This window comes from Esox lucius, chromosome 17, assembly GCF_011004845.1.
Source record: "Esox lucius isolate fEsoLuc1 chromosome 17, fEsoLuc1.pri, whole genome shotgun sequence".
Classification (NCBI taxonomy): Eukaryota; Metazoa; Chordata; class Actinopteri; order Esociformes; family Esocidae; genus Esox; species Esox lucius.
In genome coordinates, this window is record NC_047585.1 from 17,514,927 (window position 1) to 17,539,926 (window position 25,000).

Consider the following 25,000-nt stretch of genomic DNA (forward strand, 5'->3'; position numbering starts at 1 on the left):
CTTCATATAGGCTACTAATGTAATGAAATTGCAAAGGTTATGATGGGCAGGAGAAGGCTGTCATGTCTCCATTCGTTTCCTTCCCCAGCAGCCAGCCACTCGGCTGTCTCTGCAGTAAGACACAGGCATACAGGTTGTGCAGGGAAGCATGGCAACATCGCTGACAGACACATTGGTGAGGTTACCACCCCATCTCTACGGGAACTAGGAAGTGGGATCATATCTCCTTTTAGCCGCAAAGCTCTGCTTTTGTGTCTTTCTTATCTGGTTATTCATATTTTTAACTGATCTGACACCCGTCCATGATCGGGTGGTTCATATTTCTATCTCATCTGACCCCGTTTGTAATCTGTCGATTCGTATTTCTATCTGATCTCACCCTGTCCATCACGCTCTGACACTGGTTTTCGAAGAGCTGGCTAAATAAGCAGCTGCTGTGTTTTCCTGTCCAATGTTCTTATCGTCACTCCTTCCAGTTGAGGCAGCACAGCTACCCATCCGCTCTACATAGCACTAACCTTCAGCCAGAACTAGCATTCTTTTAACATTGTGTAACCCCTCCTCCGGCTCCGTCTGCAGCCGGCGCAGTCGAATAACTCATGTTATTGTTTGACGCGCAAAGAGACGTTGTGTTGAAAGGAGCGGTTGAAGTCAAATTAAAGAGGACGCCAGTTGTTGGACGCTGTAGGCTCTCGTACCGTTGATTAGAAGAGGCCAAGGGGGATGTCAGTGATGGCGTAAGGCTAAACCTTGTCCCACTGTACTGGAGATGCCCTTCAGAAGAACAGCTCGCTGTGTTGTATCGCTAAGTCAGGTCGCTGGGTGCAGGGAGCTCCCTGGCGCGGAGGGACGGGGACACATCCAGTTCACATTTCCTGTCAGACCATCAAGGCATGGTCACGCCATCTAGTCCTTATCTCCCGACATTAGAGGGAGTCACCGTGAGAGAGACTTTCAAAGCTGAGAAAAACAACAGGTCGAAGACATGCAGGTATCTGGAGACGAGCCATATCTGTCGGAACTGGTTTGAATACACAGAGGTCCCTGGCTTTTTTTGGTGTGTACATTCCTGGATGAGAGCGCCTGCTAATTGACTAGAATGTAAAAAATGCTAATGTTCATTAGCATGTCCGTTGTTCAACACCTCCCTAATTTAAACAGCCCCCTTGGTTTTACAACCTCATCCATCCATCCATCCTCATTTTCCTTACCCAGTGACATGTACTAGTGTATCCACAAAGTGCTAAATAAGGGGTGTTTGAAAGGTGGCCATGTCAACATTGCCTTATATTGTGTATTATAGTGGAGACATTCCACATTCCTCTATCTGAAATGGGTATCAGGGTAACTTTGTGGTGTGTTTTTGTGGGAGATATCAGTTAACTACCTGGTCCTGTGTGCTTTTACTGCATTGTCCTGACATTTGGTAGTGTGGTGCCAATTTGTCACACCCAACTGTTAAATCTCGCATTTCCAGAGTTAAACACAAGCTGGCCCATTAACAGCGGATTACCTCGTCTGGAAAAACTCTGATTAGATACAAATCTTCTCTCACATTAGTGGTTAGAGTGTTTAAGCCTACAGCAGACATCTATCACTAGATGATAAGTCAACCCGAAAACACTGCATGCAGCATATTCTCATATTTGCCCGGAAACCTGTTGAATCATGTTGACTGTGTAACTGTGAAGGGAAACCTTCTCAGCGGCGTTGAGCTGCCATGTCACGTTTCTCACTTTGGCCAGGACGAGGACAGAAGGACACAGTGAATGGTTGTAGCTCTTATTTCCAGACGGCAGAGCCAGAGTGTCGCGCTCCCTTCCTTGGTCTACCGTCCTCCTGGCAGGCCTAGCCAACGACGAACATCGTCTGCCGGGGAACAAATGAGCCTTTCTTCCTGTGTACGGCCCTACAGCCAGCCAGCGCTTCCTAAATGGGTCCGGGAGAGAAGAATAACACAGACGCTTTTTAACCTGTGGCACCATGGCCAGGTTGACACGTTACTGCACCTTATAAACAAGTGAGACAACTGCCAACATCGTTCCGTGCTGCTCTGTCCACGCTGGTATTAAGAGGGGGCGGGTACGCAGGACTAGGGGGTGAGCGCTGCGGTTGTTCCTCGCTACATTGGTCTTCAAAATATAAGACCGCCGTTTTTTCAGACGTGGACTTCCTTTCGATGTGAGTGGGTAAAGCATACCTCTTTTCCCAGCCCTCTTCTTAAATCCCTCAATTATCGTGTGTGCGCACGTGTGCGTGCGTGTGAACTCCCACACCTCACCATGCTCCGAGGAGGTGGAAACTGCCTCAGGACTCTGCGTCTTCTGCAGGCTCTTAGTGATATCCATAACCAGCCAACATGTATGTATGTATGTACGTTGTTGCTCAGTCATAATGCATTGGCGTACCTGCAGACGTTTCCAAACAGCATAGTTTGCTTTTCAGTAGGATTGACCCAGTCTCTATGACCGGATGATGCCACTGCTTGTATTCATTTCTTCGCCACAGCACTATGCACAAAATGAAAATGTTGGATACCAAACCACAGAACGTCAATAACTCTGGAGATTTAATCAGACTTCATTGCTCTTCCCAGACAGTTAAGAAGACAAATCCCTAGTAAATATTCACATGTCCCTGCAGGGAGAGAGACAGAGGGACACAGGCTGAATATTTACAGGGGATTTGTCTTCTTGAGACTTCTTCATGCACCAACATGTTGTGTCCTGTCTTTCTTTGGCAGGGCCCGCACTTTTTATTCACTCAATTTGAAACCAGAGAAATGTGTAGCTGGGTGGAACACCCACATCTGACTTGTGTAGTTAATATGAGTCGTACGGCCGTTTGCCAAGAGTATCCCCTCCTTAAGAGTTTTTCCATTGTTCAGTTATTTGCCATTTCCAACTAGTGGATTGACCAGGGAGGTAAATATGGGCTGATCTTTGTACTCCTAATAAATCATGGGAGACGCCGTCATCTTTCCTTAAGGAGAGGAAGTCTTTACGGCTGTTTCTGTGCCCCCCACCAGAACGTGATTCATCGATACAGTCAGCCGTTTAATGTTATAATTTCAGTAGTTATTTGACTGTGCATTAGGTTTTATTTTATGTAAGACAGCATTAGGGTAACCTATAAATGATGTCCAGCTTCTCCCGTGGACCTCAGGAATATATGCCTTTGAACTCAGCATTTTTGTGCTGTGACATTTTTCTAAGTAGATTAGACCCAGGGGTGATTAGGGAGATGTTGGGACTTGTGCCTACGGCCATAGTCAGTTCGCAAGTCTTCTCTCAGGAGGAATGGGCCTGTTTGACTTCTGAGATTAGCCTTTGATTTCTTTGCTTCCCTTCCATAGCCAGCAGAAACACAGCTACAGATTCTCCCTGGCTCCTGGCTGTTTACAAAGAGGAGCTTCCTATGACTTACCCTCAACCGAGGTGCGCATCAAGTTATGCCTTTAAAACCCGCTGTTTCTTCTGAAACTGTGTCAGTGACAATGAGTCATTTCTGACATTTTGGCTTGAGGATTGACAGACATGTTGGGGACATTGGGACTGAGGATATTAGCTCGAGATTACGGCTATTAAAAAACAGCGGACTCGGGTTTCGTCTTACGTGATTCACTGACAAAGAATGGAGGGTTTCGTCATGGGAAGTGGCGCCGGAGACACTGACCCAGCATCACCTAGAGATATCCGGAGTGGGAGAGGATTGTCCTGGTCTGTAGATTAGAAAGAATGGACAGGACTGCCAGCGGAACCTATGCTGAGAATCCAGTGCTCAATCTACAGTGGGGTCACCTTCATGTCTGCGCACCATTGCTCATGGGAGTAATGTTTGCTTGTGTGCGTGTGTGTGTGTGGGATCAGGATTACACAGATCAGGTTCCCTCACCAGCAACAGGCAGTCTCACTTTTCCCACTAATACAGTCATTGCCATTCCACTGGGGAAACTGGTTCGCTCTCGAAACAAAGCCCTCCTTTGTGTCCCACAGACCCCCCAGAGTGAGCTAAAACCCTTCACGCAGTAATGGACTACTTTAAGAGTTTATCTGGCTCTAATAGATACGCTCTTACGCTACTCCAGGCCTCCAAATCCCGGGGCTAAGTCTGTGTGGTGGAAATGCTGTCATGCCCTAATGCGGCTGGCAAACAGCCCTCTGAAGGGTTCAGCCGGGGAGCCCCTTCTGGTACTAAAGCTCCCCTGGCCCGGCGTGCACAGAGACCTTGTCCTGGCTTCACTCTCTTGGATCGCACACCTGTCCTGCATTGGCCTATAGAGAGAACCTGCATGAGCACCTCTTGAGTGAAGTGTACAATGAGTTAACAGATAAGGCATTGAATGAAGTGAAACATAAAACATTTGGGATCCTGTTCCCTCTACACTTTAACAAATCTCCACTCCCGCTTGTCAGTGCAACTGAAGTCGCCTGGTCTAAAATGGCCATACTCCTTAATTGTACACATTTTCCTTTTGTCTTGGGGTGATGTCACTTGTTGATGGTGTTTGCCCAGTCTCTCTGCAGGCCTTGTGTGCTTGTTTCCACAGGTGGCCTGGCCTCTATAGGGTGGTGGAGTCCAGCCTGGATCAACATTTAATATGAGCCCACTCCTTGGTACCTCTGTCCATCTAAGCCGAGGGCCATTGGTAGGAGAGGAGATCCTTTTTCATGTGTATTTACATCCAACAGGACACCAGGAAGTTCTGACGGATACAAGAACCCCTTGGGGCTTGTTGGCTTTACAAATGAGCTTAATCCAAACCCAGAAGAAAGGCCTGTAATGTTAGAACAAAAACAATATGTTCCTCCTCTTTGTAATGCTTGAGTTTCATTTCGACCCGAGCCTAAGGAGAGTGTTAGGTCTGTCTTATCCATTCTTTAAATTGATCGGTGAAATGTAATATACTTTGCAGCCTGGTATACTTTTTATCTAGAGCATACATTTATTTAGTATTATCAATATTTCCTCTTGAAAATTATAATTTGGGAAGCTTGCTGTAGAAGTTTTAAATGTATCATGTGTTTGGTGTGGTGTAGTGTTGGTTGCCACCCTTTGGTGTGCTCTAACTGATTGTATGTGTCCATTATCAGGTGATTATGGGTTTGGATTACCTGTTCAAGAGCTGGATACAGAGAGCTCTATAGGTTTATTGTTGCTCTCTAGCATTCTCCCTACCTCTAACAGTCACATCCAGCTACTCTTGGAAAACAAACAAAACACTGAGGAGTTGCTGACAAGCTGGTTCAAAAAAGTGGCCCCTGGAATGTATGTATGTATGTGTGCGTGTGTGCGTGCACGCGCATTCAACTTCCCGTTCGGTAGCTCATTACCAGTGATATATATACACACCAAGAGAGGTGGAGTACGGGGAGTCATCCCTCAACCCGACTCTCAAACACAAATAATCACAGGTTGGGACCACATGTTGCAGCTCTTACACATAGGCCCCCGACAGCTGTCAATCATACAGACAACCTATAAACAGACCTTTGGCAGGCACACTTATTAAATCAAACTGCACAAATATAGCAGATCTAATGCTATTAATCCTGGGTTATTGACGTAACCTGAAGTTAAATTTAGACCCAGTATGAAAGGCCGGTAATATCAGATTCCGTGGAGAGCTGACGTCTGAGGGTGGAGTTTTATTTAAAGGTCCTGTGGTTTGATGGGGGACATGGGGGATGGCTCTAGCCTTGTCTTTGGTATTCAGAAGACTTCCTGAGAAACAGCCAGACAGACACAGGAATGTATTATTGTTCACTATACGAGTTGGCACAAAGAGGATTAAATGTAAAACTGCACACGCCTGTTATGGTTTTACAGATTTATTTCTCATCGCTATGCTGTATCACTACATTGTGCTGGTTTTAACTTTGAGGCATTTCAGCAGGACCTTTTATTATTATTATTATTATTATTATATTTTTTTTTTTTACATCATCCTATGCACACCTAAGTACAGAATGTGAACATTAAAATACTTTAAATGGACCTCCATGTTTCCTATCTGTGATCAGTAAAAAAATAAAATCCTCACAACAGTTTAACCATTTAAAGTAATGAAAGGGTTTTTACTTTTGGTGGTCACCTAAATAGAATAAAGGTATACACTTAACTGGACATTCCAGCTTACAGAGTGAAGCTCAGTGTTTGTCAGGCTGCTGTAAATGAGTGCCACCCTGCTGAAGACTGTTTGTCTTTGGTGGAGGGGCCCGAGCAAGCAGAGAGACGGCCTGCCTCTCAAGCAACGCTGGCCGCTGACCTGTGCTAGAATGTATCGAACAAACACTCCCAGGGAGGAAGGGTCTGTACGAAGGATCCTGCTACCCTTGACATGGAAACATGCGCCAAATGCATTCTTAATGTAGCCAGAAAAGACACAGTCTGACCTTCTGATGACCAGAGGAAAGCGTCCTGACACAATTCACGAGCGTATTTGACATGCGTCATGGACGAAAGTCGACGGGAGTGACGATTTCTTAGAAAGGTCCACCCTCAGAAACATTATTGAGATGTCGAGAGAATGAGACACTGCAACAGTTGTCGCGGATCTGGTGTATTGGGTTTCAAAAGCGATTTTTAAAAAGCCATCAGACAAACCTCCCGTGTGTGTACGATGCAGGACAGAGCAGTATGCAGAATGCCCTCTGATCGAACTTGGCTGGGTTTAAACAGCTCTGAGATTTATTTTTCTCTCCATTTGTTGTGGGAAATGTGTTTGTGTACAGCTGTCCATTCTTAATGGTTAACCCCCTCCCACTTCTTCCTTATTCTCTCTGCAGAGCTCAGATCCACTGGGACAGCCCAGCACTTTGCCTACTTGCTCAACACATCCGACTACCGTATCCTGCGCATGGACGAGGACCACGACCGTATGTACGTGGGCAGCAAGGACTATATCCTGTCCCTGGACCTGCACGACATCAACAAGGAACCGCTCATTGTAAGACCTGACAGTCGCTAACCGTTCACTCTGTTGTACCATCCCTTTACCTCAGAAACAACCCCTGAGGGTCATATGTCCCGTTTAGCTGCCCTGGGTTGGAAGTTTTGATGAGCCCACCTCCACTTTGCGTCGGACTGCACCATTTTTCTGGAGTCAGGGGTTGTTAAACACTGTAAAAACAAAATGTGGATGTGAGCGTTCCTATGGGGCTAATAGTAGTCTGGGTGGATATCCCTGTGGCAGGTTTTAGCCTGACGTGCCTGAAGTCCAGCGATGTAGAACGGGTTGAGCGATGGATCGGGTTATTGCTGCAAATGACCTCTGCCCCTCCCCTCAGGTCCACTGGCCTGTCTCCCAGCAGAGGAAGACCGAGTGCATTCTAAGTGGGAAGGACACCAATGTGAGTATTTAAGTTGACTCTTAGTCTCCCAAAAAATGATTTGCAAGTTACATTTCCACAATATGCAGTAAATGTATTTTCTGTATTTATCGATAACATATTCTGAAATATTCAATACAACTCACATATGTGTGTGTGTGTGTGTGTGTGTGTGTGTGTGTGTGTCTGTTGCTAGTTTGGTTTGTAATTTAGTATGTGCTTGAGTTTTTAGCTTGACAAATAAGGACTTAAGCCCCAATTAAGTGAGGCTGAATTTAATTGGGATTAATTTGGCCCAATAAAAGACTGGTTCCTCTCTGTCTGGCCCAAATGGGCTGGACTGGCACCGAACAGCTCATAGGAGGCCAGCCACTTGCCAGTGTCGGGTGTGGATGAATAGATGACTGTACTGGCATCTCGACGTACTGACATGTCAATGATATTACACATCTACTGTGGGCCTCCGCTGTTCTTCATGGGTACCACACTGACAGTCCCCTCATGTTGTTCTCTGTTTGTCCCCACGCAGGGCGAGTGTGGAAACTTCGTCCGCCTGATTGAGTCCTGGAACCGGACCCACCTGTATGTCTGCGGTACCGGGGCCTACAACCCCATCTGTACCTACATCAACCGAGGACGCAGACCCCAGGTTTGGAGCTCCGCACCTTTTGTCTTCATGAATCTGGGTTCCCACGGCAACAGGAGTTAGTGGTGAAGGAGGGAGTCTAACGGCCTCGTCTGTAAACATCGTCTGCATACTGACTCTCCGTTACACCCCCAAGTTAACCCCCCCCCCCCTTCATCTTCCTACCTCTTTCCCTCCCCCCCCCCCCCCGTGTCTCTCTGCGTTGTACCTGCGTTCCCACCTCCGGCATTATCTAACCCTTTAGGTCTCTGACCTCGGCAGCTGTTAGTCCGTCCACATCTGGGGTCCCCGGCGCGCTGTTCCTGTTAGCATGACTGTTCCGCCGCTGCCTGTTTAGTCTCAGTCTTTAACTGGAGGTCCTGAGTTTCCTGGAGCCAGGCGTTACCACCCCAGAGCGCTGCCCTGTTTCAGCCCCCCCGCGCGCGCACACTCTCACAGAGACACCCAACACCCCCCAGTCCCTCCGCTTTAGGAACAACACTTTCTTTACAAGGGCTTTGGGTTTTTTTAAACAGAATGCGGACAGAGGTAGAGGCCTGCGCCAGTTGTTCGGAGGCACACCCGGGCCGTGTTGGTTACTTCTGCTCCGAAGAATATCAGTGTGTTCATACCTCCAGACATAATTCATCTATTATTCTTAACTTCAATCTCCTGCTTTAATTTGAGTGTCTGCTTCTTTGAGCCATTTAAGTTACAGTGCTATGTACAGTACACTCCTTCCACGTTTTGCAGAATGTCCACTCATGATCATCCAGGTTGTTGTTTTATCCATGAAACCTTCCAAATAAAGGCAGGGAATTCCCTAGTGCAGCGCCTGTGCACAATGGTGGATTTACTCATGATAACCTTTTGTTTCGCCCTATGGAATTAAATTAGACATTTTCACACCACTGAAATGCTTGCTAGAAAAGTAGAGCTCTATTTAGGCTACCCAGCAACGTATGTCATTCACACGTGAGGGATATGGACGATTCCCGCTCCAATGCCTCGGCGTGTCGGGCTGATTTATCTTTCACACCAGTCAGAGGGGGAAAAAAGTTTCATCTTTATATAAAACGTTTCTGACACACAGAAATTGTAGTTCTGAACCGCAAGACAACCTTAAATTTGGAGAAAAAAAAAGATATTCCACCCTATGAGTGATCTATTTGTTTTCCCGTGGGGATCCATGGGTGACCGACCCGATGCAGGACTCTAGATGTTCCTTCTCTGAGGATCCTGCATGTCACAGAGGAGGAGGCCCCCGGGCTTTTCACATTCCTGCGCCATTTCATATGGATTCATATGACCCATACTAATAAAGGGGAATCCACCCACCCTCCAGATCCACCAGCCCACACCCTATCCACCGGGTCGCACCCCCCCAGCCCCCTCACCGTCCATCCATCCATCCACCCCCTGATGGCTGCAGCAGTCCTTTGTTTCCCATAGTTGGCTCTGCTCCCTCAGTCCCCAGTCCGAGTCCGTACCGTCTGAGACGTTAGATAATTGGCCAAGGGGGTTCCAGTTATCGACCCTGGTGGAATGTTCTATGTATAGTGAATTAATGAATTGGCTTTTCTTTTTCCCTTCGTGTCAACAGAATGCTCAGCCTTTTCTCGGGAGTCCTCTAACCCTCTCGTTCGTCTCTCGCACTCTTTCTCTCGCTCTCACTTTTCCTACTCTCGTCCGGAGTTAAGTGGGGGAACAGAGATCTGAAATGGTACACCTCTCTACACGCAGCTTTTCCAGACAGGAAACCAGGCAAAACTCTTCCTAATGCCAGAAATCAACTGTGCTCATCGTCTCGTTGACATGCTTACACACACGGACACACATCCACATGCCAGGAACCTTCTTTGATATGTGTATCTGAAGACGTCTAGATATATTGTTGCTAAGCCCTTATATAGTCAGGCACTCTTATTCACCCAGCTGTTGAAAATATTCTCTGAACACCTAATGAATAAATGGTAGCCTACAAGTGGCTCTGATGGCTAGTATTGTGTGGAAAAGCCAAATGTTGACAGTGGCTCCAGTCAGGATGAATCCATGTACCATAGTGAGACACTACAGACTCTGCCACGGGCCACAGAACTAATTTTGCCAGTTACCCCCCCCCCCCCCCCCACCCCCGACATCTGGTGAAGTTGTCTGATTTCTTGCATCGTAGGGAATAAGACATCCACACATATTCCTCACAGGACGTCTGACGTCCTTACATGACATTACCGACCGTCGCCGTGGTCACATCAGTACACAGAGACTCCAAGCTCACATCCGGTCTCCTGTCCCGCGGCAGGCCGCGTAACGCTTAGAATGTGTGGTTGTCTCCCGTTTCCAGGCCGCCATGCACCTGCGGATGCCCCAGAATGGAGGGAGGGCTAGCCGGGCTGCCGAACCCCACGCGGTTTCCGAGACACTGGGACTAAAGGTGGGGTGTGGGTTCTGGGTCAGGTGCCCGTCGCCGCCCCGGGGCGGTCTGCCTGCCCGACTGCCCCGACGCATGGGTCCGGCGGGCTAGTCTGGGTACGCCGTGGACCCAGGGGGCCTGGGTCGGCATGCCATGCATCTGCATCTCTTTTCTGTCTCTTGGTTTTCTCAGCACGGGGAGGGCTGTGCATGTCTCCCCAACCCATCTGTTTTGTCACCGTCAGTTGGCTGGCGGAGAGGACTGTTGATCCGCTCGCGCCTAAGCATGTCCGTCTTTGGACCCTGTTCGTCTTTTCATCTTTGCTCGTCGCTCACGCGCCTGTTGGTTTTTGGTTTTCTGTCGTGTTTTGCTCTCATTGTTCATTTGTTCGTTTTTCTGTCAGTCATCGTTTGAGTGCTCTGTCGCTTTCCGATTCAGTTCAGTTTGGAAGGTGCCAGCTTCTTATGCATGTGGGAGAATGAATGTCCAGCGTTTAGCTATTTGCAACACCAGGTCCTAGAACATTTTGACGCTGTACACAATCAATATACAGTAGATGTGTCATTGGGGATTCACACATTAAAACCTAGATATCACTGCGGAAAGATTCTTTCTAATAAGCCTTTGTGGTAGATAAATTAATCTCTTTCGTGTCCTCCTGTCTCAGAGGACACATAATGCCACACCCTCTGATTCTTCAATGGAATGTGGGCCAACTCCTCCCACAGGGCTCCCACTGCAGACCAGCCCACTGTCACCGTGCTGAAGTTGGAGAAAAGAATAGACCCGCATAGCTGAGCATTACACCAATGTCTGAACTGTCCCACCATTCGCAGCACAGGAAGGGACGCTTCACCCTCTGAAAGCCTGGGCCATTATGTTCTCAGCCTTGTTTTGAATGTGTTGCATGCAACATTTAGTCCTCTGTTTGGGGAGAAAGAATAACGTTCATAAAGGGATTCAAACACACGTTCAGAGAATATCCATTGGCACATGTTACCTTCGGTGACCTGTGCACATCAACATCTGGCGTCTCCTGCCTGGAGCTGCCAACACCTTTGGATGTATGTGCGGTTGGTTGATTTTAATCAAAGGCGAGAGGGAATCTCATAAGGGCGTGCGTCGGAGCCACTGGCAAGCGCCAAACTTTCTCCCGCTTGGGTGTTGATGGACGAGGACAGGGATGTCTTCGTTTATCCGCTCCCCTCAGTCATCGATTGGAGAGCAGCTTTGGGTGACTGACTTGTTCTGGTTTCGCGGAAAGGTTACGGCACTACGGGGCATGTCCTGGCATGCCGTTGGCTGTTCCCTCCCGCAAATCCAAAGACCTGCCGCCCTTCAGTGCTGTGAACGAAGATGCCAGGTGTCACTGGCATCAGTCATCCCAGCCGCTCTCCATGCCTTTTTTCCAGGCAGCAGGATGGCTGTGTTATAGGGCTTCATACACACACCTACAGTCGGTGGAGGTGAACACCCGTCACCCCCCCCCCCCCCCGACACCCCCTCTAATCCCCCCTGACATTTCACCGCACCAGAATAGCGGGACTGAGAAGAGTAGGATTGAGATCTTGTTTTTATTGTCTTGTATGAACGCCCGTTATTCCACGCTCATTATTCGGTTTCATCTTCCATAAACTATGATGCCTCATGAGCCCCCAGAGGGCCTCCTAGCAGCATATTGCACTGCCTTGTTTTCCCTCCTCCAGGGAATCAGTGACACTGACCAAGAGCACTGTGAATTTATTGCTTCTTTCTTATGATTTTTCCATTTCAGGAATACATATGGCATTTGGAGCCGGGTAAAGTGGAGTCCGGGAAGGGAAAGTGTTCCTACGACCCAAAGCTCAACAGCGTCTCCGCTTTGATCAGTGAGTATCATCTAAACTTGACCACAGGGCCGGGGGAATGGCTGGAGAGGTCCCCTAGTCCAGTCCACATGATCCAGTTTGCCCCCATGCTTCTCATATTGAAGCTAATACACTCTGTACATGCTCATTGCTTCCCAACTAAAAATGGCCAACTTCTCCCCCACCCTCAATTGTTTTTGACCTTCTTCATTAAATGTATAAAAAAAGTTTTATTGCCTATACTCTTTTCTGGCAGATGTCTTTTTCCGTTCTTTGCCAACTTCCCACAAGATATATAGCAATGGAATCCCCGTCTCATCTCTGATGATGAAATCAGAAAGTAGTTTGTCCTGTTAAAACCCAAGGGGCTGTGGGCGCAGGGCAATGGGTTCAGTGTTCTAATAGGCTAATGTTTTCCCACAGTGGCTTAGTGGCATCCAATGGAAAAATACCAAGAACACAATCATATTTTGTGGTAGACATCCGATAATTGGCTTTCCTGGCCGATGCTCGAAGAACAGTCAAATGATGCCTGGCGACTTTGTTGTAACATCAGTGGCATGGTGCGGGTAAGAGCCGCGTGGATCTCCTGAAAGGAACCGTGAAGCCGGCGTGTCTTCATTCCACCCCCACCTCGGTCAGTCAGCCCGGAGCGGATCTCACAGTTGCCTCCAGTGTAAACTGATCCTGACTCCTGTGGGGTTGGGACAGTCTGTGTAAATGGTCAGCGCCGCCTTCCCGCGTTAGCGCACCGCCAGCTGACCAGGGTGGAACCAGGAGGGAAATAGAGGACTGTTGTCCATCAGTTAGGGGCGACTGACAGCAAGGATTAAGGACTGGAGACTACTTTGACCCCCCCAACGTTCGAACGTCTCAGTTGACCCCACCCCTGGATATTAAGCGTCACTTCAGAGCGGCACTGTATTGACTCTAGTTGTTCCTTAGGACCGGAGAATATGAGCGGTCACATGCTAGTCGTTGCTGCCTTTTGCCCTAAGCCACTGTGGTCCCATTAACCCCACCCTTGAAAACACTCCGGGGCTGCCAAATGCACGCCGGGACACCTGCTGTTATGTGAGGCCAAACCAGCAACTGGAGGACCTCCCCACAGCTTAACAAGGCCCAGGGCGGCCTCCTCTGTGTGGGCCTCATTAAGCCTAGTGGCTAGCCTGTTTGTCCTAATGGTGTGAGCTTCAGCATGTGGATGAGGGTTATTATGTGCCACTATCTGATGGTATTCGTTCTAAGACGTCCTCTACACCGACAGTTTTGACATATTTCTGAAGGAGGGGATTGAAAGCCCAGAGGTTCTGGGCTCTAAGGTCATTCCAGGGAGTCCTGCTGGGGACTGAGGTTTAATTTTGGCGTGGGGGTGGGGTCCTGTGAAAGGAGAGCCTCAGTCTTTTAAGCCAAGGGTGTGGCTGGAGTCAAATGATTTGGCTCTGCTGGTTACGCTCTCGGTCTTACCTTCCTTGTGCCCTGTCTCTCAGATGGTGAGCTCTATGCTGGGGTCTACATTGACTTCATGGGGACGGACTCTGCCATCTTTCGGACTGGGAAACAGACGGCCATGCGTACAGATCAGTATAACTCCAGATGGTTAAATGGTAAATAAGAAACCCAAACCTTGTCTGCGCTTGTATGTTTATTGTTCTGTAATTCATGCATGGGATGGTCTGAAAGTGCCAGTTGTCGACTAATAGTAATAATCATGTGTTCAAAATCCTCAGTAAGTGCCGTTAATAAACAGGAAGTGCAGACTGTTTGTAGGGATATTATATTAGCTCAATGTCATCTTCACTTCCACCATATATATCTCTTCATTTCTCTCCTCTTTCTTTCTCTCTTTCTTTCTCTAAGACCCTTCCTTCATTCATGTGCAGCTCATTCCTGACAGTGCAGAGAGGAATGACGACAAGCTCTACTTCTTCTTCCGGGAGAAGTCTGCTGAGATGGGTCAGAGTCCTCTGACCCAGGCCCGTATCGGTCGGATATGTCTGGTGAGTACCGCCTCACGAGAGGGATGAAATAATGAGACAGCATTCAATTTAAAACACAGGGGACATGCACAACATGAGAGTTAGACCCTAGTGTTGCTAAGAATGGGAAAGGACCCAGTTTCGGGACATTCTGGGTGTGGAACAGATTGTGTTTATCTAACACTGACTTACTGAAATCCAAGTGTATTTAACCTCTTCTGTGGACAATACAGGCCTCAGTCCATGAGATGGTACTCTGACCTACGACCCTACCATCCTCTGACCTCTGCTGACTGATTTTCTCAAAGCTTTAAAGGCTGTAGTATGTTAGGTATTCAGTTAACGGGTAAAGTAAAGTCCAAAGCCTCTGAACCATCCCAAGCGGCTGTCCACTGCCTCGATCTCCGTCGCCTCCGACCGCACCATCTTCCCGAAGCTACGTGCCCAACCCCCCCAGTGGTACGTGGTGGGGTCGGCAAAAATAAACAGCAGACAATGTTTTGGTCCCTGTTGGGTAAATCCTGGTCTCAAGGTGCATCTTTCAGGGCTTTGCTTACAAACATACAGAGCCTTGTGTTTACTCAGTCAGTTGCCACGTGTGCGTGCGTTTGACTGTGCACTTGAGCTCGTGCATGCGTGCGTGCGTGCATGCATGCTCCAGTTCTTCAGCTCCTCACCACTGTGTTTATTTGAGTAGGGCAGGCGGCGACCCAGCACACAAACACTCGACCCCCTGTCCGCGTGTTCTGCATGGGTCCCCTCGGGCTGCATTCGGACCGTTCTCACTTCCACAGACATCTGGATGCTCTTACGGTTCACTTTATTGGCGTTACACGCTCCTCGTACCCGAAAAACATGAACAACTGCGCGGTGTAATTGCTCTGAAAATGGAGCACAAAGTGTGTGAAAGCGATATCAAATGGCAGTGTGGGATTTAGTATGAATACATGTGTGTATTATGTTGTGTGAAGTATGTACAGGCCTAGAACGTGAGCATGAAAAGGACATTTAGCAGAAGTTTGTGTTGTGCGTTTGCAGGTTTTGCAGTATTTACAGTAATAATGGCAGTGGTGGTGGCAGTAATGGTGGTTATTGGGCTTTCATAGGATTCATGTTAAGTGGTATTGAGTCATAATTTACTTTTAAATAGAATTAAAGTAATATGTAGTTGTTTTTTACATTTGAAAAAGTTATTGTGATAGAACTTGGTAATAGGTGCAAACCATGCATGTTAACCTTACATGTTTGCACTCACAGAAAGTGCTTTTGATGAGGTCATTTAACAAAAACAATTGTCTAGCTAAGAGGTTTTGTGTGCCAATGGCCATTATTTCTGGAATATAACATGAAAATTGGTATGACTAGTTCAATATTAGCAACAGTTTGTTAGATTACCTAGCTAACATGTCTGAAATATAAATGCTGCTAAACATTGTGGCACACATGAAGCTGAAGTGTTCTGTGCAGTATTAGCAGTGCTGAATCCTATGGTCTGCTATTGAAATTATTGGGGATACAGCAGTCTTAATTATTTAGTAGGAATGGTTACAAAAAAATGTAGGTTTGATGTTTGTAGCTGAAAGGAAAGTAGTTCTGAATCCAAGTAATAATTACGTGACAGATTTATAAAGTTGTGCTTTACTTTCAGCAAGCACACAATGATATCTGCTTAAAACAATTTGCCCAGCAATATTTTATTAGATATATGACCCGGCACTCTGTTTTCCCCATCAATGTGGAACCTGATTTAAGGGGAATGTGTTGGTTAGGGCTCTAAATCACATCTACTGGGTTTGGCTGTCCTTTACTGGGATGGAATTTGGCCCAGTTTCATGACAGATGGGAGACACTCTAAATAAGAGGACAGTGTTTACGGTCTCACCCCTTCACAAGTAACCGTTCCTCAACGTTTGTTGGCCCTCTCTCCAAACCAGACTGCTTCGTAAAATATGTACAGTGAGTTGTGGGGGGCTCCACCTGTGAGGAAGGAGGATGCGAAGTGTGTGTGTAATAAAACTGTGTTGTCGCCCCCTCTTCCTCCCTCGCTCCCCGGCGCTCCCCGGCGCTCTGCAGAACGATGACGGAGGACACTGCTGCCTGGTCAACAAGTGGAGCACTTTCCTGAAGGCCCGGCTCATCTGCTCCGTGCCTGGTGCGGACGGGATCGAGACGCACTTCGACGAGCTCCGTGAGTTTCCCTTCCTACCTCGTCATGCAGTTACGACAATCCACACTGAAGCGAGGACTGAGAAACCGATTGGCCTGTGGCGTGTGTTGAATTCGCCATGTCGAATAGAGACCCGTGTAATCATGACTGTTGGAACACTGGTACCGACCCACAATACAATTGCACCCAGTCCCCGCCCCTAATAGCGAATTCCTCCTTGGCTCTCCCTTTTCTCGTTCCCCATACGGCCCGACCGGCACGCTTCGACAGGAAGTGTAGTTGTTGTTGTTTTTCTGTCAGATGTCTTCAAACCAAAGGCTCCTTATGTCCTAGCTGTGCAGTTGGGGCTGCCTGAGAAGTGCTCCCCTGCTGTAACGGAGTGGATATAAGGAACTGGCTGCCCCCTGGCCCACAGATCGGATAGCCAGGCAGGAATGTCAAGTCCATTACCCTCTCTGTCTCTCGGTCTGTTTCTCTCTCTCTGTCTCTCTCTGTCTCTCTCTGTCTCACTGCTTCCAAATAAACCATTGGAATGAGGAGGGTTCTGCTGATTCTGCGAAGGAGCCTACAGTTACTCAAGACCTAACCTAAAGAATGAGAAGCTTGTGTGACTTTCTGTTTGACCTCGGCTTTTAGCCCCAGTGTGCTCTGCATTGTGCCTAATTGATCTACGGCGGAGGTCATGGTTGATTAATTCTGCTTGCGTGTGCATTAGTCATGCACTCCCTTGATCGCTGTAGTGAAATGGGAAGGCTTTTCTTCTCAGTCGTTCTATATGACCATTTCAGCCAATTAAATGAAAGGATATCCAAACAGAGTATTCACTCTGGGGTTATGAATGACTGTGTCTTTATTAGGCAGCTCTTTGTTGACACAGGCCTGCTGTGCTCTCTGGGTTTCGAGGAGTGTGGAAAGCTGCCAGAAATTCACGTGTCTAGGGCATGGTTCAGGATATTGTTTCAATAAAGCTGTAAATGTGTAAAAAGCAGGGGCTGCTACACCATCTTAATGAAGAGGACAGACTAAGCCCAGCCATAGGCTGTCCATAGCAACTACATACATTTCATACTGTACCTGACAGTGGGCCCTACTCACCCCTGACCTGATGGCAGTTGGGCCCAACTCACCCCTGACCTGATGGCAGTTGGGCCCAACTCGCCCCTGACCTGATGGCAGTTGGGCCCAACTCGCCCCTGACCTGATGGCAGTTGGGCCCAACTCGCCCCTGACCTGATGGCAGTTGGGCCCAACTCGCCCCTGACCTGATGGCAGTTGGGCCCAACTCGCCCCTGACCTGATGGCAGTTGGGCCCAACTCGCCCCTGACCTGATGGCAGTTGGGCCCAACTCGCCCCTGACCTGATGGCAGTTGGGCCCAACTCGCCCCTGACCTGATGGCAGTTGGGCCCAACTCGCCCCTGACCTGATGGCAGTTGGGCCCAACTCGCCCCTGACCTGATGGCAGTTGGGCCCAACTCGCCCCTGACCTGATGGCAGTTGGGCCCAACTCGCCCCTGACCTGATGGCAGTTGGGCCCAACTCGCCCCTGACCTGATGGCAGTTGGGCCCTACTCGCCCCTGACCTGATGGCAGTTGGGCCCTACTCGCCCCTGACCTGATGGCAGTTGGGCCCTACTCGCCCCTGACCTGATGGCAGTTGGGCCCTACTCGCCCCTGACCTGATGGCAGTTGGGCCCTACTCGCCCCTGACCTGATGGCAGTTGGGCCCTACTCGCCCCTGACCTGATGGCAGTTGGGCCCTACTCGCCCCTGACCTGATGGCAGTTGGGCCCTACTCGCCCCTGACCTGATGGCAGTTGGGCCCTACTCGCCCCTGACCTGATGGCAGTTGGGCCCTACTCGCCCCTGACCTGATGGCAGTTGGGCCCTACTAACCCCTGACAGGTACTGTAAATGCAGGCTGGTTGCTGTCCTACAGGGCATATTTGCTTTATATACTGTAATGATATTGCACCTGATTACTTGGGTTTAGTAAAATGTTGAGACTAATATATGAGATTCCCGTCAATGTCCTGTCTGCATTAGTGTGGTATTAAGGGAAAGATGATCATTGGGTCATTACTGAAAAGTCTCTTGAGCCTTTCACACCTGTAGTGAAACTCTAAGAGTTTTTACAGTTGGAAACAATATAAGATGTGGCTCGTCCTGAGAACTTAATTAATCACAGTAAATGAAAACACCTTGTGTTAAAAGCACATGCTTTTATTCTGTCAAAATTAAGCCGTCAAAGTAATGATGTAGCTACAGGGATACTGAAAACATTTAGGCTGCATGGTTTGATATATTTAAAGAGGTGCATTGCATTAGCTTGAGCTTGTTAGAAGTTACTTTAAATCTCACAGCTGTAACATTTAACACACTCCTAGTCATGGATTTCAGAGAGAAGACTAGAAGGAATGAACAGGACTGCTTCAGAGGAATAAAGACAGAGTGTAGAGAAGAGAGTTATAAAAGGCAATACTCCTTCAGAAACCAACATTTTTTTTAAATTTCCTTACAAAAAGTAATAAGGGGAAAGGGCATTTTTGGAGTCTGGATCCAGTCAGACCACTTAAGATGCAAATATGAAGCCTCCCCAACTCTGTGACTTGTCAGAATAGTTCTACTGAAAAATAAATTTGTAGAAGTTACTGACCTTCTGATTGGTCTGTTTCTAACGTTTTGTAGTGTGTTGGATTTTGAGGAAACAGGTGTGTCTCTTAGAGGGGCTCATCTGCTGTTTGACAACCAAGGCAGTCCTCTCTGTAGCAACCCGTGACCGTTCCGCCGCTCGGTCTTCAGCAGCTGTAAGCCATGGAGTGTGTGCACTGCTGTGTGTCCGTGTGCGTGCGTGGGCATAAATACAGTATGCCGAAGCATGTGTCTGAGGATAAGAGGTGTTTAGGAAGGAAGAAAAGCCATTTGCCCTGTTTCACTCCCCCTCGTTATCCTCTGCTTTGGGAGTGAGGTGTACTTTCCCCTGAGAAAGCCCTTGATAACTATAGACACAAACACACACTCTGTACTCCCCAGGTCCGCTCACCTCTACGGTGTTTCTGTTGCGCGTTTCAAGTCGGAATGATGGGAACCTTTTCATGTTAAATTACTAAACTTAGCGGACGGAAATGTGTCCGGTCACACAAACGGAAGATTGTACTGCCCCTTGATGTAGAGATGCTGCGTTTTTATCCACTGACCAACGGCAGCTCCCCCACTGCTCTCAGGCGGACTGGCCTCTCCCCCACAGACATGGGTTTTGGGAGGTGCGTGGTCGACGGGTCAGAGAGTAGGCACATCTCCATGGCCCTATGTCTTCTGGATCTGTGTTCACCATTACTCGTCGTCTCTTGGGTGTCCTTCTAGGGCCACCTGGGACCTAACCAGAGGTCCCATTCTTATGTGGCATTTCTCATTGGGACCTCTGGTTCTGTGTGTGATGTATGATTTAGTCTTTCTGAAGAGATTACAAACAAAACCCCTCCCAACCCAACTCAGTCCCAGAAGCAGGAACGGGAAAGCGTCTGTTCGGGTATAAAATCACTCCACTTCTGGAGAAAACTCACAGGTGACACTGCAATCTTGGCATCTTACTCAAGACTAGAGGCTGATGTGTGGGCTTTATTGCTATTTTCTTATCTATATCTACATGGTTCTACAAGATTCTTTCTCTGCTGCTTTGTGTATTATTTTATTATATTGTGTGCAATACTATAGCCCTTCACCTTGACCTTCAAGTCCTTCCTGTCTAAGTTAGTTTCCTTTTACTCATAGAGATTTGTTGTGGGCTGACAGCTCCAATTTCCGTCAGAAGGACACTAGATGTCAGTAGTAAAACCCTGGAGGAAGACATCTTTTCCTGCTTTCATCTTGGGTTTGACCCCAGCCAGCTTATCTCCAATCCTATCAAGCCACAGCTTGACTGCGGTCCAGTCACACGACCTCTTTAAGCAAAACAAACCTTGACAGTTCTCTGACCTGCAGTCAGAAACCAGAGACATTATGTGAATCTGCTCGTCCTTTTTGGGTATTTCACTGAATAACATTGTGATGGGTTGACTGGAATATCAGCGGTGTGCTGCAGAAAGTGATGGTTCTTCTGTATGTTCTACTTTCAATGCTGTGATTCCCCCTTTGCACCTATCTGTCTTTTAGGCGATGTTTATATACAGCCAACCCATGACACTAAGAACCCCATCATCTACGGAGTCTTCTCGGTCTCAGGGTGAGTGGCCAAACCTGAGCTCAGACACTTTTATTGGAATCTATTTTCCTTCTTATATGTTCTTATTCAGTTTATATCTGTCTGTTGTTAAGCCGGTGAGTTCTCACCCTCTCTCTCTACCCTCCCCTCACAGCTCCGTGTTCAAAGGCTCTGCGGTGTGCGTCTACTCTATGGCTGACATCCGCCAGGTCTTCAATGGACCCTTTGCCCACAAAGAGGGGCCCAACTACCAGTGGGTGGCCTACACTGGAAAGATCCCCTACCCTCGGCCTGGAACGGTGAGTCTCATCCTGCCTGACCCCGAGTTACCATACCAAGCTGGCATAACAGACCCAGAGACCGCAAATAGAAACCATCTGTCTGTCAAGTGGGAAACAAACATCTGCCTCCATACCCGGCAAAACCGGCCTCCTGCTTTGAGAGTCGTCAAATCTCCCACGTAGATAGAAATTTGTGCCACAGTTTCCCTTAGTCTTGCATTAAGCTATGCCAGTTGACGTTGTTGAAGTGGAGGGTTTTAATGCTTTCTTCGTTGTCACCTTCAGTGCCCTGGGGGAACATTCACCCCCAACATGAAGTCCACCAAAGACTACCCAGACGAAGTCATCAACTTCATGAGGAACCACCCCACCATGTACAACGCTGTGTACCCAATACACAAGCGCCCCCTGGTGGTCCGGACCAACGTGGAGTACGAGTTCACCACCATTACAGTAGATCAGGTGGCTGCCGCAGACGGGAACTATGAAGTTCTGTTCCTGGGAACCGGTGGGTCTCCACTATTGTGTATAATCATGGAAAATGCACTGTAATTAGCCTAGATGGTCATATTGGGTCTCGCTTCTTACCTGGTTTTACAACAGGGGTATTCAAATCTTACCCTACGAGGGCAAGAGCCTGCTGGTTTTCTGTTATACGTCATCATTAATTGGACCCACCTGGTGTCTTAAGTCTGAATAGTTCCCTGATTAGAGGGTTGCAATGAAAAAATGGAGTGGAACTGGCTACGAGGGCCAGATTGGAATACCCCTGTTTTACAATGTCCTGGCAAACGTCCTGGTAGTGTGAGGAGTGGGATAACTGCTTGGCAAGATTTGTTTTGGAGGACACATGTCTTGAACTTCAACTATCCCAAACAGGGTCATTGCCATGAGGCCAATTTGCATATTGGATCATACAATTGAAAGTGAAAATAAAAAATTATATAGCTGTAAAAATAAAAAAATTAACTGTAGGAAGATGTAGGAATACCAACATCCATTCATACATCGTAATATTCAAATATCCGTGCCCATGTACTCTCCTAAAAACCCGACAGCCTCATATTGTTTCTCCCGTTTTTAGTTTATCACCAGGAGAAACGCTTCCAAACCCTGTTTGTCAAGATGAATGTTTAACACACAGCGTCCTCATTCACTTGAAGTAAACGCTATGGCATCGTCTCCCTGCGGGGTAAAGGGACCGGGTAGGGGAAGGGGTTGGCGCCAGGCGCTGGAGGATGCACAAAGGGAATCCATCACACTAATCTCACCACCGGTGCGGTGCAGGGGCAGACATTTTTATTTTTGCCTCCTTCCTTTGAACCTTTCAAAAGCTGAAGTGACATCATTCCCTCAGTGTGCGCAGCCCATACGTGCAGCGAGTTCTCCCCTTTGTGTGCATTTTTCTCCTGCTTCTCTGGCAGACTAATGGGTTTTTAGAAGAGGGCAGCGTGCCCCACTATGTCCTGAGTGGAATGTCTGTCCTTTGAGTCACTGCCAGAAACACGCATTCAGCACTGCATTGGGGCACATTGTCAGTCAGGTATCCTGCGCTCAGGAATGCCTCGGTACAGAAATCAAACAAGGCGCGGCTGGACTGGCTTGGGGGAGTATGTACCTCTGGCCTCCCAGAGTCACATGGAGAAGTGCCCTTCCAGAACGGCATTTCACAGAGAGCTAGTGAGAGGGATGGGGGGGGGTGAACACAGAGAGAGATGTCTGAAAGAAAAGAGTCCTGTGTGGAAAAATCTGCTGGAATGACGATTAGCCTTAACACGAGTAGGCTGAGAGGAGGGGATAGTGAGGGCTGTTTGATTGACAGGCAACAAGCCCAGGTGGTGTCAGGTTACAACAGGTGTGTGTAGCAGTATTAACTCTGAGGTTTTCCCCCTGGGCCACAGACAGGGGGACGGTTCAGAAGGTGATCGTTTTGCCTCGAGACGACGAGCAGACCGAGGAGCTGGTCCTGGAGGAGGTTGAGGTGTTCAAGGTGAGCACTCGCTCTCCTTTATTTCTATTTCCATCCCGTCTCTCTCGGTGTGCACTCAATGAATCACAACGCGCTGACACACTGTTTCCACCATTCAGGTTCCCACTCCCATTACAACAATGAAGATCTCATCGAAAAGGGTAAGGTTCTTTAGAAACCAGTTCCCAATATGAAAGAGTACCTAATAGATATATCTCACATCAAATATTGTCCAGGGAGTGAATCAGTTGAAGGGAAATTATTTAGGACTGCCATGAGCTCCATGTGTACAGCTGTGGAACTAATGTTTCCCATCATAATTCACAGAAGACTTGCAGTCTGGTCAGCACAATGAATAGAGAAATATGGAGAATGCATTACATTTTGGTTTTGTCTTACTGATATAGTTGAAATACAATAAATGACCTTTTCTTAAAAAAGGGTTCATTCATACTGAAGTTGCCAGAATTATGAATTCTAAACAGCTGATTATATGAAACTGATGGTACAATGGTCTTGGGATAATGGAAATCTAGAGTTGTACAATAAATGACCTCTCCCAAGGTCCTTGTAACTTCCAAATAGCTAATAATATTACGTTTTAACAATTCCATTACCACATTACATATTTATAGCTCTGAGGGACTCTTGGCCCCCCGTGCACTGAAGTCGTTCTAAGACTTCATCAAATGAAGTCAACATTGTCAGTTCACTGAGGCTCTGTGACATTAGCTAGATATTTCCCAGATGTGTCCAGCTGGCACCTGACCACCACCTTCACCCTCTCCTCTCACAGCAACAGCTGTACGTGTCCTCGGCTGTTGGCGTGACACACCTGGCCCTCCACCGCTGTGACGTGTACGGTGAGGCGTGTGCCGACTGCTGCCTGGCCAGAGACCCCTACTGTGCCTGGGACGGAAAGTCCTGCTCCCGCTACTCTGTCTCGCAGAAGAGGTGAGCACCAGCATGAGCAGCTCGAATGGCTCTGTGGCTCCGTAGGTTGTTGAGTGGCTCATATTTATATGCAATGTGTTAATGTGGCTACACTGGACATTGACTGGCTGTATGGCATGCTGAATGGCTTTCCCTTTGCTTGGTAATTTATTCTCTTCTCTTATTCGGGAATACTGGTCTGACCCCTTTAGACGCAGCCGAAGGCAGGACGTCAAATACGGGAACCCCATCCGGCAGTGTAGGGGCTTCAACTCCAACGGTGAGACCAATATGTGTCACTACCAGTGGGTGGAAGGGTTAGAACATTTCAGTGGCCCTTTTTTTAGAGGGCTCAAAATGTATTACTGAAATAGGAAAGAGCTCCTGGAGGGCCAAGACAGTTCTGTTTGATGTGTCTCTAGCTGCTAATTAATCTCCCTCACTTGATGTCCCAGGTCTGAATGAGACTCTTAGCCTCTTAGGAGAGGATGAAACCAGAAAAGTTTCGGCCCTACAGGACCAGAGTTGCCTACTCCCGATTTATGGCATCACACCTGACATTGTCAGAAGGATCTGAATTAAAACACAGATTTCTGTTTTTTGTGGGGACATGATATTTAAATCTCTGGTTGCCATAATGTCTTTCTGTCAGCCAATAAGAACACTCTGGAGATGGTGCAGTATGGAGTGGAGGGCAGTAGCACCTTCCTGGAGTGCCAGGCGCGTTCTCCCCACGCGGCCATTAAGTGGCACCTGCAGAAGGACAACAGTGACCGCCGGAAAGAGGTGAGCCACCATGCTGTCCGAACGGTGCACCTCATGCTTTATTAGTTTAAGTCCTTGGAAACCCACTAACCAAGGTGACCTCCGGCAGGGGATCTTTTCATGGAGTAAAATACATGTTTTAACCATCAGTATGTGACGTTTATGTGTCGGCAGTAATTCTGCTCTGATTGTGAATAGTTATTAAAGAATTGGTTTGGTCAAAACCCGGCTCTCTCAGGGTGACAAACCAGGGAGTCCTGACTAGCAAATTCTACTAAAATAACATGAACTATTCGGTGAGAGTAGTCATATGAGTAACATTTTTTTTTCTGTTTTTGGTTAGTGTTAAGATGGTGTGGTTAGTGTTTTTGGTTAGTGTTAAGAAGAGACACACCGACAGAGACAGGCATGTCTATTGCTGTATGTGTGTCAATCGCTGCCTGTGGGTCTGTCTCAGAGACAGAAAGAGACACAGACAGACCGAGAGGGC

General features: G+C 47.8%; 1 protein-coding gene across 4 annotated transcripts in view; it reads left to right on the plus strand.

Annotated features, from left to right (window-relative positions):
• sema3fb (sema domain, immunoglobulin domain (Ig), short basic domain, secreted, (semaphorin) 3Fb) overlaps positions 1-25,000 on the plus strand; it is a 56,145-nt gene that overhangs the window by 27,394 nt on the left and 3,751 nt on the right. Inside the window, exons 3-18 of one of the 4 annotated variants that reach the window (XM_010882038.3) lie at positions 6,789-6,949; positions 7,290-7,352; positions 7,861-7,980; positions 10,301-10,390; positions 12,144-12,237; positions 13,707-13,823; positions 14,077-14,216; positions 16,269-16,383; positions 20,514-20,583; positions 20,717-20,861; positions 21,129-21,351; positions 22,745-22,833; positions 22,932-22,973; positions 23,609-23,766; positions 23,943-24,025; positions 24,398-24,531. In XM_010882038.3, coding sequence (XP_010880340.1) covers positions 6,789-6,949; positions 7,290-7,352; positions 7,861-7,980; positions 10,301-10,390; positions 12,144-12,237; positions 13,707-13,823; positions 14,077-14,216; positions 16,269-16,383; positions 20,514-20,583; positions 20,717-20,861; positions 21,129-21,351; positions 22,745-22,833; positions 22,932-22,973; positions 23,609-23,766; positions 23,943-24,025; positions 24,398-24,531 — 1,844 coding nt within the window. The remainder of the gene's footprint in view (positions 1-6,788; positions 6,950-7,289; positions 7,353-7,860; positions 7,981-10,300; positions 10,391-12,143; positions 12,238-13,706; positions 13,824-14,076; positions 14,217-16,268; positions 16,384-20,513; positions 20,584-20,716; positions 20,862-21,128; positions 21,352-22,744; positions 22,834-22,931; positions 22,974-23,608; positions 23,767-23,942; positions 24,026-24,397; positions 24,532-25,000) is intronic. The other 3 variants (XM_010882039.3, XM_010882040.3, XM_010882041.3) reach the window with 3 other exon arrangements.